Source organism: Phaethon aethereus, assembly GCF_964289735.1.
Source record: "Phaethon aethereus genome assembly, chromosome: 3".
NCBI lineage: Eukaryota > Metazoa > Chordata > Aves > Phaethontiformes > Phaethontidae > Phaethon > Phaethon aethereus.
The window spans coordinates 96,084,704-96,099,081 of record NC_138576.1 but is presented as its reverse complement, the minus strand read 5'-3'; the positions used below and the strand labels follow the sequence as shown (position 1 = coordinate 96,099,081).

The window sequence follows — 14,378 nt, the reverse complement described above, 5'->3', positions numbered from 1 at the left end:
CCTGCTAGCAACACAACTCCTAATACAGCCCACGATACTCTTAACCGTCTTTGCTGCAAGGGCACTTTGCTGGCTTCTGTTCAACTTGGTGTACACCAAGAAACTCTATTCTCTTTCTGCAAAGCTACTTTCTACCCAGCCTGCACTGGTGCCTAGGGTTATTCACCTCCTGGAGCAGGACTTGGCATCTCCCTTTGTTGAGCTTCATGAGGTTCCTGTTAGCCCATTTCTCCATCTAAGTCCCTCTGAAACCACCTGGCGTGTCAGCCACTCCTCCCAATTTTATGTCATCTGGAAACTTGCTGGGAGTGCACTCTGCCCCATCCTCCAGGTACACACGACGGGACACAGTACGGACCCCTGGGGTATACCACTACTAGCTAGATTTTGTGCCACTGATCATAATCTTTTGAGCCTGACAGTTTTCAATCCAAGTCACTGTCCACCCATCTAGTCCACACTTCATCAGTTAGTCAATGAGGATATTATGTGAGACAGTGTCAAAAGTCTTGCTACCATCACAATAAACAATATCCACTACTCTCCTCTTGTTCACTAGTCATCTCATCGTAGAAGGCTATCAAGTTGGTCAGGCATGATTTTCCCTTGATAAATCCAAGTTGACTATGCTCAATCCGCTTCCTGTCCTACTTTTCCTTACATCAAGCCCTCTTTCCATCAGTCATGTTCTAGTAAGAAATATAATGCCTAATCACCCCATCAACAAAGTTCTAATTAAAGCCACCAAGAAAACAAGAGAAAACATTGAAATTACTGATCAGTTGCCATTGTTCTATATTCACGTCTTGATTTTGTCCGCTCTACATTCTTTCATTATTTAAGTAAAGCTCATGAAAAAAAAAAAATCTAAGAGTGACTAGGGCTAGCCCTATTGATATTAATGGAACTTATTACTTTAATACAGAAAGAGAGTAAATGTTTGCAAGATATATACAATGTAAGTGGCTTGGGAAAGAATGTTTATCCTAATATTAATCTCAAAGTACCAGAAGCAAGTATAAATAAATAAGCAACGTTAATACTTCAAAACTTTGTATACCTGTTATTTGTTTACAAATTTTGCATCATTTCCTACACATGTAAAACCTAGCCAATAGACAGTGCTGAACTCATTTCCTCTTGCTTGTTTTATTTAACATCTATGAGTATGATGATCATGTCCATATCTTCAGCCTAAAGACAGTCAGACTAAGAAATAACATTTCGTAATTCCTTTACTTGTTTAACCTCTTTTGGATCACAGAACTGGTCATTTTGCCTTCAAATAGTCTCTGTTCCATTCCTGGCTTACAAACCACCACATAAATTGCTAAGACAAACCCCGCTTTCTTATCATAAAGCTAACAAAACTGACAACAATCCACTGAAAGTCCTTTCTGGTATCATGTTAACAGAACAGTCTTCCAGAAAGAAAGTGTTACTATACAGCAATACAATTTCTTCTCCAAAAGGTGGATGAAAACATAAAACAAATGTGTTCTATTAAGTTGACTGTTTCAGAGTGTGAAAATAAATACTGAGTATGTATAAAACTTAATGAGCTTCTTTTAGCTTCTTTCTTATAGGGAAAACTAAAAGAATGCTGCAAGTTTCTGACAGCATACAATGATGTGTGGCTCCATGAATATGTTCTGGTTATATTTAAAGGGGTTAGATGATCAAGATGTTTGTTTATAGCTACAGAAAAGTGAAGAGGAGGATTAAGGCTAATGGAAAAGCACACAGCAAAAGGGAGACTATTTCTCCTTTCTCTTGTGCTCTCATCTGCATACTTCTGCATGCTGTTTCCTAGATTGTTATTTGACAGAGAATATTTTTTTCTGTTCAGCATTTATACAATATCTAGCAAAGTATCTAATACTGGTTCATAATTTATAATAAAAATAACAACAAAAATATTGCTTTGTTTCCCATCTTCAGCCTAGTAAACTCATTGTTTGGGTTCTCAGTTTATCTTATGATTCCTATTATGTAATAGCATTTTAATCAAGATAAAAAATTAAAAGTCATCTTACTTCAATAGGTCCCAGAGTCATATCCATTTCTATTTTATTATCACGTATGATAGATAAAGCTTCCATTGCAAATCTGACATCATCTAAGTCATGCAGAGGTCGAGACAATTTCTTTAAATATTCAGTTATGAACGATGTCATGTCTGTCATTTTCTTTTTATATTCCTCATTTAAATAATGACAGAGGAGCATCTTCCAGGCTTTGGCTTCAACTGCTAAAGCCAGTTTCAGTGGTCCTGGTTTAAAATAAATGAATAAATAAATTATTCAACCTTCATCTTAATTTTTTTCTGTAAAAAACCCCCACATCATCGCATCTGGTTCTTTAACAGCAATTAGGAAGAGCAAACAGGCAATCAAACTACTGCATTTTAAATGTTTCAAAACAATTTCAACTACACTTAAATATACCTCTGTTGTTTTATTGTATATTATGGTATCTGTAAAACATATTGGTAAACTGATCTAACAGAACATATAGAGAAGATGAATAAAGAAGAAAATGCCTACTTGTTAACATAGATTCTCAGAAAATACTTTGTATATATATTAAACAAATGCATAAAGATCAGTGATATTTAAATTATTTATGCCCATTGAGGAAATGGCATCCTGGGATTTCAATATTGGGATCTGAAATACTTCACAACTAAAACTGTAAGGTGTCACATCATATCATATGCAGTTAATATATAAACACCAATCAACACTGAAGATGCAGAAAAGCCAATCATTGGCACTCTAACTTGTTATCAGAATAAATTAGGATTTTAACAGGCAGCATTTTGCACTCTGGTGAAAGAAACTGAAAGCTACTAACAGCATATAACCTTCCTGCTCACAAAACAAATTTTACAGCAGATATAGTTTCTTCTTTAGTAATGTGGCTATTAGCATTAAAAATCTAATCCCTGAAGGCCAGGGGTGATTCAAGAAAAGTACCATACACTGTCCAGAAGCTAGAATATGTAAATGATAATAAATCTATTCCCAAACCTAATCTGAGTCCAAGAAAAATACCTCCTTCCCCAGATCATAAAAAAATAATTAATATCCTTGTTCTTGAACCTAGAGGGCTTGGCTCCCTCTGATGCAGTGGTCACAGATGAGGGAGTAGTGTGACCATCAACAAAATCCATATTATTTGGATACACTGCTTCTTATGACTCTTGGTCATAGACTAATAGACAGGAAGAGTTTTCCAGAGTGAATTAATTGGCTCCAGAATGGTTTCATTAATAAGAAGTTGCATCCAGGAACTGGATGAGGATATGTAGTCAGCAGCCTGACAATTTTGCTTACTCACAGGAAGAAAGCTAGGGATAGCACACCACCAAGATCCTGAAATGACCTCTAGTCATCAAAGTGTGCGGCTTCGGTCTCCTCTGATGTACGAGGAAGACAAATTGCACAGAGATGATTTCTCAATCTAATTTCTCAGAAGATGGGTGCTGCTCATTAGAAACATGGCCAGACTGATATTTAGAAATGGATACATTTACCACTTATCCCTAGATAGCAATCATGATAACATCTGCCACAGAAAGTTAAAAAAAACAAACACAAAAACAACAGCAACAACAAAAACAGAACAGTGACACTGGTTCAGAGAAGACATATTAGCTACATAATAATCTGTGAGGTGAGAGGGGTAAGTGCCATTGAAATCCTTGCTTCTCTGTCATAGCACAATATTCATATTGTAAGCATTTATTTCAGAGAATAAACCAAACAACATGACTATTATATCTTACTGTTAGTATCTTACTATATATACTTACTTATTATATTATCTTACTGTACATACAAAGATAAGAAAATGTCATACCTGTATGCAATTCAATTGGACCAAGAAGAATAACGGGTTTTAAATCTTCCATCTCTTGCTCAAACATAGCATAGTGAAGTATTTCTTCTTTAATTTCAGTCAGAGACGGACAGCTAGCCAAAAATTCCTGTGTGCAGTTTAAAATGTCAATCAACAAAAGTCCTTTTTCATACTTTTCGTAAAACAGGTAGCAACAGTTCTAGAGGAATAACTCAAAAAGTATACCAATATTATACCTGGTTTTAGCCTTCTGTAGGCTTGCTAACATAGTAAAATGCATGTGATGAGGTGTTCATATTTATCAATTTCTCTGTCAGTAATGCTCAAGCTTGTTGGGAAATTCCAATCAAATTTAACAGAGAAAGAGATATCCAAGACATGTTAAGTGCCTACTGTTTTTGTGAAAACAGGTAACAAAACAGAGTTCAAAAAATACATGCCCACACTTACAAAAAGACTACACCATTAGCCCAAATATGTGTGTAACAATCACAGTAAAACACATTTTCTAAGTAGTTTCATGAGCAGAACGAAACTGTAGAAAAGTTTTGTGATTCTGAAAAGCTGCATTTAAGAAATGTTACACAGGAGCTGTATTCAATATGCCTACACTGCATGGAAATATTACTACTGAAAGACAAAATAATTTAAAAGAATTTAATCTGTTTTAAATGCATTTTCTACATCTTTTTCCTTGATTTTTTCCCCTCAATGTTTTCTGATTTCAAAATACAAGATTAATGAAGAACAGTCCTGTAGGTGATCATCATTAAATTCACCTGAATTTTGGCATCCCTATCTTCTGTCCACAACACCTTATATTTCTGAAAGTCCTGTAGAACTTCACTAGCTACTTCTCTTATAGAATTCACAGAAGAAGAGAGGAGCACAACTAATTTAGAAATATCTTCATGTTCTGCAACACCTGAGTAAAAATTTCTTAGCTTTCTGACAACCACATCTTCAACTCCTTCTGTAAAATAAAATTATATGTAAATTAACAAACCATTAAAAGTCTGTTCAGAATTCTCTTCTAAACCTATCCATGCCTAGTTAAGCAACAATGCTCTTCAGTAAGGCTGAATATTCTTCTTCAAACGTCTGACTGCTTAGTATGAAAGTACCAAGAGTTAGTTCAGGTCAGGCTCTATAGAGCTAGAGCAAATTCAGTCTAGATTGAATGTTTCCAAATGGAAAGAAAATCATCATCTTAATTCACAAATTTCATTTTTTCTACTGTAATTTAATTGTAACTAGAACATGACAAGGCCTCATAAACATTCTGTGGTTCTTTTTTTTAATTAATATAATTGAAGTTTTTAAATTGTATACACCCCTTAAAGCAGTGTAAGCTTCTTGAACTCTAACAGGCTTCAAATGAAGAACTTCTTATTATTCTATTTAGTGCTTTCAAAAAAAGATGCTAAACTTTTCCAAGTCACATATTAATGAGCGCAGAAATAAAGTTTGTCATGTTTTGGAGCTGCACTTGTCTTACAAACTGCTAATATCAAAGTTTTTTGAGTCTTGTCTGAAATATGTTAGAAGTGAATGAAGACAAAAAAAAAGAAAAAAAAAAGAGAAGAGAAAGGACAATCTAGAGATTTTCCTAAACCCTCTTGTCTCCAAATATGCTTTCAAAGGCAGTTTACAAACTGGTAGCTGCTCCTCCAGTTACACTCTTGATGTTGAAACAGGAGCCCTGTCTCCTTTGAGAACTACAAGTAAGCTCAGAGAGAAAGAAAATAAATTCATCATGGAATTTATCATGTCCCTCCATCTTTGATGAGTTACTGAGACAATCAGGGTCAATACAGACACTGATATCCCTGATGTCTAATGAGCCCCTCTGTCATAACACCACCTGAGCACTTTGAAGCAGATTTGAGGAAATGGAGAAGAAAAAACCATGCTTCCCACCACACACATTGTTTAATGGGGGGGAATTATTGCAACTCCAAGTTCTCTTTCAGCCTGAAGACTTTTTCAGAGATCTGAACACTGGAAACAAAGTCTCAGATTGATCCATCCTTGCCGGGGTACTCCATAGATCTCACTGGCGAAACATTAACATAGGCCGCCAGGTGTTGCTGATGAGTAGTTTAAGGGTGATGAAAACAGTTACTTGCTGATGCTGTATTTTGACATAGCAGAGGAAAAGGCCATGACTGTCTAATGGGGATAGTTTTCTGCCACCATACTTGAAGCCCATTAAAGAGGTTAACATCATACAAATCACATCAGTAGCAGAATAAAGTCCCAGCTCTGGACTATCAAAAAGCAAAACCTTCCAAGGTGTTAAAGACTTTCCAAAGTAATCACAACAAAGATACAACTGTACTGGAGATCACTAGCTTAGCCAAGCAACTAAGAGAACCTGATGGTAAAAATATATTTTGGGCTTTTGTGGATGCTTGCAAAGCATATGGAGCGATGCTTAGAAACAATATTAAGGAAAAAAGTATCTGACTAAAATGGATGCAGGTCATATGAATATTCAGACTGTACATAGAACAAACACTTGAAGTGTTTTATAACCCATCCTAGGAATATAGCCAGCAATTAAAATCTTTACTGAAATCTAGTTATTAAACTAGCTCTTGTTCTCTCTCAGTATTCCAATGAGAGCTAGTCTACAACCACTGTTTGTGGTTTCAGGTATATTGTTATGGCTACATTCCACAGTAAGTAGGTAAAAAGATAAATTAACAAGCTTAGTTTGCATCAAATTAAACAGGAGATTCAGAATCTAGCAATTTTTCTAAGATTTTTTTCTTTATTGTTTCTCAGACTTCTAACACTTAGGTGAGCCTGAAAGGCTATTTCTGAAAAACACAGCTAATTAATTAAAATAAACCCAATAAATTAATTCAATATAATCCACAGTTGGCCTTTTTGAAGAAAAGTGATCTTATTCACAAATATTTATATATAGCATTTCTATTAAAGTAAAAAGTTGAAATAAGTTAAAAAAAAAACACCAAACCACAACACTTACTTTTCCCTTTTTTGGCTATTTTTCCTGGTGATCCAAAGCCTGCTGAAGATACTTGCGGTGTGCCTGATTCTGCTTTTAAACTAGATTTTTGTAAATGTCTCTGTCCCCACTGAGCAACTCCACGACTCACTTCCAGTATTAACTGAATCATGCGATTGATGGCTTGCTGTATGTCATCTAAATTGGGAACCATTACCTGTTTAAAACAGTCGAAATATTGTTGAAATAAATGCAACCGATAATCATTTTCTAAGACCTCAGTTTTATTCCACTCATAGTGAATTGCAGAACTTCCCTCAGAAGAAAAGCTCGAAAATGTAACTTTAACAGTTTGTCTGGCTCAGAATTGCCTCTAAAAAAATGAAACATACTGTACTGACCTACTATCTATTTGTACAGTCTTACTGTGGGTAAAATGACAAGCAAGTGTGTAAGTAGATAGATCTATTGGTTTTTTTACAATTATTTTTAAAATTCTTACAATATTTTAAATAGCATTTTTATAATTATTTTGTATAGTGTGAGGGAATACATTACAAGTCTTGTTTCCTGCATTCTAGAATCATAAAGCATTAAACACTGCAGGTTTCTCTCTATTGCATCCTTCTCTCTATTGCTCTTAACCACTGGATCCTAAACTCTGTGAGAGAGAATTGAGAGGGGGGTGGTCATAAAAATACAGATGGACAGCTCATTTTAAATATTTACAGCTATATAACCTCTCCTTCTAAATGCTTATCTGTACATATATTCACACCACAGGTAATTTCAGGCAAAGAAAATCACCTGGATCAAAGTCTCAAAGGTCCTAGTTGAATAAATAAGAATGTTCCTTTTCTCCCGAAGGTAGTATTAGCTCAAAAACTTTTGCAACAGCACAGTGTTTAGTAAATTAACGGAACCCCATGCAGTAGCCCTGAATATCTCAACTTGTATATTTGGCAAGGATTTTGTATCATAATTCTGAGAGCAATCAAACCCAAGTCAGAAGAGGAAGAAAACTCATACTCAGCTACCAGAGTACATGATAAAAAGAACCTGAAGGAAAACAAGAATTCTTGATCTGAATCAAGAACAACCAGCAAACAGAATAGGGTCAAAACACAGGCTTTGATCTGCCATTATCCACAACGTATAAACGCTAGTATGCTCCCTTTGCATGTTTTGGGATGATGCAAAAATGCTCTCTTCCAGAAAAAATTCAGGCACAGTTTGGCACATAAAACATGACAGGGGCTGTTCCTAATGCACAGTTTCAATGCAAACTCCTGGATTCAGGAAGAAAATGCATTTACTACTGTGGATACACACCATTTCACGTCAGCTCACTTTGAGGTCAAAGAACAGCCTCTAGCCTGTTTAATTTCATAGTACACAAACAGCCATAAAGTCCCAAACCCAAAACCTTTTTAACTGTATTGGCAACAATAATGCTAATTGTGACTTTGTCTTGTCCTTGTTTGAAAATAACTATATGTGGATAAAGTGGAGTAAAGGCAAACATCAGTTTCTCCAAACGGCTGAGCAGGTAGAAGAACCTACCTGAGAGTGATCCAGGAAAGAACAGAAAAGCAGCATTTCTTGTTAAATTTCAGAAGAAAGATCACTCTTGTGATATGCTCAATCCCCAAATACAGTCCTTAGAATATCATACAGTTGTAATGTGCAAGCCATTATTTTGAAATTATTAAATCAGCCATAGGCATGTTCAGAACTGGGATATCAACTGCTTAAAAGTGACTCTGATGTTTCATAAATCAATTTCACAGGATAAAGCAAGGATGCATAAAAGCAAGGATCTTGCAGAATCCTATTAGCATTAGCAAAGTGGTATTTTACCCAACATAACTTGATTACTGCCCTGAATCAGCCAAGCATTTCAGAGGACTGGAAAGAAAGATAGATGCGTTTCCCTTTGCAGTGAGTGGGGCTTGGGGCTTTATGCTTATACAAATATTAACAAAGTAAAAATTCTACATTTTGACAGTCCTTATATATTATGTGTACACACACATGGTGTGAAGGTACAACAGAATGCCAATATGAACACTGGTTCAATGTCAAAGGACTACCACCTTAGGGCAGAACTTTTCTTTCATGATAATTTCATTAATATAAAACCTTTAATCTTTATAAGACAATTGGATAATATTAAGTTACCCTCTCATATATAAAATAAAATACCGTACATATTGCTGACACAGAGTTATCTTACTCTGCAAAAGGAAAACAAATGCATGCATTAGTTCTTTGCAATCAAGCTGCCTTTTTGTTCTCTGCACACAGAAATCCACAGCTCTTTTCTTGGTTTTGAATCTTCTAATTTTTGTTCAGTGTTCCTCCTTATGGTCATCTTACTTCCTATCGAGATGAGTAAGGCCAAACTGAGCAAAGGAAATGTTCACTGTTTTTACTGAACAAAGGATTTAAATCACATAAGGAATAAAACATAATAATGTTTAAATAATAAACAAACATGAAAACTCTAATTCTAGCAATACAACTGCTATACATGAAGGAGAACTGTAATCATTTGGCAATGAACACTGAAGAACAGATTGCAGTATAATTGCTGAAACAAACAAGAAAATAAAAGGCCAGGTTCTGCAAGTACCACTAAAACAGAAACCATGAACACTGGGACTGTGAGCACATTTCATGAGTGCTCTCAGAGCACTGAAAGGTGTGAGCAGCCATTTTCCTCTGGAATCGATGCTGGTTCAGTAGATGCCTGCCCACATCCTGCACTTAGGCAAATGCAGAAATAACTGTAAGGCAGTGTATTTTACCTTATCTATATGACACATAACTTACCACATTGGGAATAGCAAGGTGTACTTCTGCTTTTAGTAAACAAGCAACCTCTTCAGATTTGCCTGGACGAACAGAAAACTTTGTTCTCCCAAATGCAGTTTTGCTGAAAATAAATTTTGAAATGTCGTGAATACTTCACCATGAAAAACCTTCAAATTATCTTAGAAATATAATTTTAAACTACCTTTTCTGGGCAAACCTTCATGAAGAATCTTCACATTAAATTATGAACTACCTGACAAAAGGTAGTTTTGCAGAAGTTACCTTACAGAAGCTTCTTGTTTAAAAGGTAAAGATAATAGCCAGAGCTCCATCATTCAAAGGTTACCTTGGATCCAGCCATTGCTTTCATTATTTTTTATCCAGAATATTTTCTGATTCTGGATTTTAATATATCAATTTAAGAGTGATGGAACTCTGCCAGTGCTTTGAGTAGGGCATAAGAAGGTTTTACTGACCATTTCATGCAATAGCCTTTCAAGAGTAAAAGTTGCCTCACTACATTTTAGATAAATATTCAACAGAACAGGAAAAATAAAAGTTTCAAAGATGACAAGCTATTGCAAAATGATAAATACATGACCTGAACCTGCCCAAAACTAAAACTAAAAACAAAGTGCAAAGTACAATTTCTAAAGGCTATGACATGACATGGTGACCAAATAAGGGAGGATTCAACAATACCGTAGACATATACAAAGGACACACCCAAATAAATACCTATTGACTTCAAGAAGATCAGGATTTCAATACATTCTCTATGAAAGATGTCTTCAGAAAAAGAAAGTAACTCAAAGTTCAACACACATTAATGACAAAACACTATCAACTTCACCTGCTTAAAATAAAGTCTCTTAGTAGAATTCTAAATAGGCTTCTCAATATACAACACATTATACTGAAGTAATTCTGTCTCTGAAGTGTATGCCTGTTCAAGCAGAGAAGAATCTATAGAAATTACACTGAATACAGGAGAATGATAAAATCATATGGATCTTGCCATTATCATATAGAATTCATAAAAAGTGCATGGATGATCTTTAACCCATGGGAAACAACTCTGAGTGCATAGCCATGCTTGCAGAACTAATCTGAAATTAGATGATCATATGGGCACACTGCTATATATGATCTAGAACAGTCATTTAAGTTCTAGTCATCTGTGTTGGACAATAAATTGTATTAACAGCATTTTGAAAGCAAACATATGGGAATAAAAATAAAAGGGTGCAGGCAGAAGGAAAAGAATAGCAGAAATAAGCTTCATTTTCTGCACAAAAAAAAAGTGCATAGACTATAACTAACAACATAAAGAATGAAAGCATAGAAGAAAAGTGTAATCCCAAAGCATCAGTGCAACAAAAAGTGAATGATCTCCAGGTTTTGCTTGAGCTAAAAGGGCCAAGAGGTCTGAAACTGTTTGACTGTTTTGAACTGAACGATACATGTGCATGTATCATTCCATGTATGAATGTATATTTGTATTGTTATAGTAACATAGAAATAACTTTGTTCTGGTAATACTACTGAAGGAATCTTTCACTTGCAACTTACGTTGAAACAAATATTCTTTTTTTAAGACTATCCAAAGACAATCGGGTGGCTTTCTGGAGGCTGTCTAGCAGCTGGTGACTGTAATAGGCAACTACCTCTTTACATTTCTGTAATAAATAAAACATACATTATTTAGTATTGTATTCAGACAGGAACCTGAAGATACTTCAAAAGTTTTTAAGTCAAACATATTATTGTCTGAAGGAATTTATGCTGTAAGCTACATGAGAAACACAAGGGGAGAAGTTGGGGTAAAAATAGCTTGTAAGTAAGTAAATAACTAAAAACTGCATGAAAAAGAGAATATAGCATCTGAGGAAACTCAATTTGTCTTATTCAGAGACAGAATACTGAGATCTGGCTGAAGTCTCATACTCTTTCAGAAAAGCTCCTCATATTAAAAAACCTCACCATGAATTATCCAAGAATATTGGTGCATATGTACCCTTTTCAAGTAAGAGATAAATACAGTAAAATCTGACTGTACTGGATTAAGAATAAAGTAAAAACACAGCAACATGTAATGATCACAAGCACAAAATAACAGAATGCAACCTTGTAACATTATTGCATTTCTGCTTGCAAGTTTGTGGGTCTTTGTTCTCTACTTCCATTTCCCTTCTCTGCTGAATATGAAGACATTGTATTCTTCAAGGAAAAAGTACCAAGGTGATCTTTCTTGGTAAAGTTGGAAGAGGAGGATAGAAAGGATGAATGTTTCTGCCTACCCAAGAAGGAAAGCCTGTGTTACGGCTTAGGCACAATATAGTCTGCAAACTTTTACCGCTCACATATCGAAAATCTGTTTAATAAAGGTGATAACTGGAATAACATGGAATATACTTTTGAAAGCTACAATCCACCTTAAACTCACTTTGTATGGAAGCTATTTCATCATTTACATGACGTTTGACATTCTCTATGTGATGTCTTTCTGTATGGCAGATATCCAGCTACCAAAACTCAAGATACTGTTTATTAATTTGATTGGTCTGAAAAAAAATTCCCTTTTTATCACAAAATACCTTTTTAAACTCATCTTCTTTATCAATGCCCTTGCTATTATCACCATGAAGAGCTGCAGAAGTATTCTTTTCTCTCTCTTCATTATTTCCAAACACTATATGTTTTTCTTTTACTGTAAATTTAAAAAAAATATATTTTTTGTTAACTGAACATTGTGTTCCCCTTCAAAGCATGCTGTGGCCCTCTTTACAGGCAAAACAATACTGTTTTTTATTTTAGTAGTACCTGGATCAGCTAATTGGTTTTATTTCACACCATTTTTTTCACACCAGGAATCTGGTTAAGAGCTCAGCCTATAAGCCTCAGCCTAACAAACACCATGCACTACAAATATGTCATTAAAGACTGGTAGGCAGACACGGATATATCAGCTGGAAGTGCCGCCCCCCCGCTCCCCCCCAACTAATATAAACAATTTAACAAAACACAGAAAAGTACCTTTCCATCAGGTTTTTCTGGTTGCATCATATTGAACTACCTGGAGTATTGACCCTGACTATGCCTCTATACCTGGAGGAACTGAGCCCAGAAGGAAAAAATCCAGTGTAAGTAAAGGAGCTCCATTAGCGATAAAGCCTCAAAACCACATTTTTCTTTAAAACAGAATATTTTTCTCCAACTATAAGCTATTTCTCCTATAATGGTACAGGACCTCCTAAAATCTTTGTAACACACCCCAGAGCAGTGGGAATAAGCCATACTGATCAGCTGTGAGCCTCATGCGCTGGCAGTTGATAGCCAATTGACCATGCCAATTTAAACTGACCAGCCAGTAAAGCACCGGTATTTAAGATACAATTCACTGTGGCAGAAAACTCCCTAAGATAGGAACAGTATCAAATACCTGACATAACTTGAGAAGAGAAGAACACTGTTTTTCACTTGGGGGATGGGGGACTTATAATGAGTGACTAAGAGAGTTTGAACCATAATATTCTTCCTTTAGAGCAAACACCTTGGTAATCCCAACAGAAGGATAGAGTTTAAGTCTAGAAACTCCATCAACACTGAATTACGTCTGTATTTCATAGGCAAGTGGTTTAGTTTAACAGTGGTAAATGAAGGCAGAAGTGTGACACAGATGAAACTGTAGTGAGGGAGAAAAGTCTGAAGAAAATTAGCTAAAACAATTCAATTTTGATACATACTAGCTAAGTCTACAGAACTAGGGACATAAATTTTTATTTAAATAATCACATTATCTACCTGGTAATACATGTTTTTCCGAGGTTTTCTTAGAACATTTAATTTCGTAATTCTTTTCAAATACAGATACTAGTTCTTGAACGGCATCTTCAATGTGCATGCTTTTGTGGTTCAATAACTCAGCACATTCTTTAGTATAAGTCTGTTAAATAAAAATATCAATGAATTATCTTAGTATCATTGATTATCTTATCACTCTTCCTTTTCATGGGGGACAAAAACATTTCCCTCAATATTGCAGCCTTCAGACTGAGACTATTTCAATGAAACAGCAATATTTTTAAAAGAAAACTTAGAAATCAAACCTAAAATCTTTCTTCAAAATTACAAAAAACTTTGCTTATTTTATCACTATATTTTTAAGGCTTTTTTTTTTAATTTCCATTTTTTGAAATGCAATGGTATTGAAAGAGCCAGAAGAAAATTCTGAATATGGAGGGAGGTCACAGTCTGAATCTGAAATTACGCAAATACTCTTTGAACAGTCCTTAACAATTTTATTTACTTGCACTAATTTACCAATGAAATACATTTTTAGCCTCATTCAGAATCAAGAAGACTTTCAAATTCTCAAATATACTTGTTGGAAAGTATTTTTTGCCTTCTCCTTCAAAAAAACAGTTTGGAAAAAATAGGAAAAAAAAAAAGGCTGCATATGTCCAAGTATCTTCATATTAAAAAACCTCATCTAATTGTGAAACAATTAAGTAAAAATTATCTACGAAATACTACACCTTAAGTATCTCAATACCTAAGAACCAATTTATCTCCACGTAAAATATTTTAATCAAAATACTTTAATTAAAAAATCAAAATGTTCTTTATTTCTACAGTGAGAATAATTCTTTGCTAGTTTTATATTAATTTACTAAGGCACTGTTTCTAACATGCTCAAGAATTCAAGTTCAAGGATGTA

At 34.9% G+C, this 14,378-nt stretch overlaps 1 protein-coding gene across 1 annotated transcript in view; it reads right to left on the bottom strand.

Moving 5' to 3' along the window:
- The window catches only part of DNAH8 (dynein axonemal heavy chain 8), a gene marked incomplete at its 3' end in the record, with an annotated part of 134,656 nt that overhangs the window by 96,089 nt on the left and 24,189 nt on the right, over positions 1 to 14,378 (bottom strand). Inside the window, exons 18-25 of the mRNA XM_081998590.1 lie at positions 13,463 to 13,604; positions 12,256 to 12,368; positions 11,231 to 11,337; positions 8,268 to 8,400; positions 6,863 to 7,058; positions 4,644 to 4,831; positions 3,865 to 3,991; positions 2,037 to 2,272 (exon numbers count right to left, since the gene is read on the bottom strand). Coding sequence (XP_081854716.1) covers positions 2,037 to 2,272; positions 3,865 to 3,991; positions 4,644 to 4,831; positions 6,863 to 7,058; positions 8,268 to 8,400; positions 11,231 to 11,337; positions 12,256 to 12,368; positions 13,463 to 13,604 — 1,242 coding nt within the window. The remainder of the gene's footprint in view (positions 1 to 2,036; positions 2,273 to 3,864; positions 3,992 to 4,643; positions 4,832 to 6,862; positions 7,059 to 8,267; positions 8,401 to 11,230; positions 11,338 to 12,255; positions 12,369 to 13,462; positions 13,605 to 14,378) is intronic.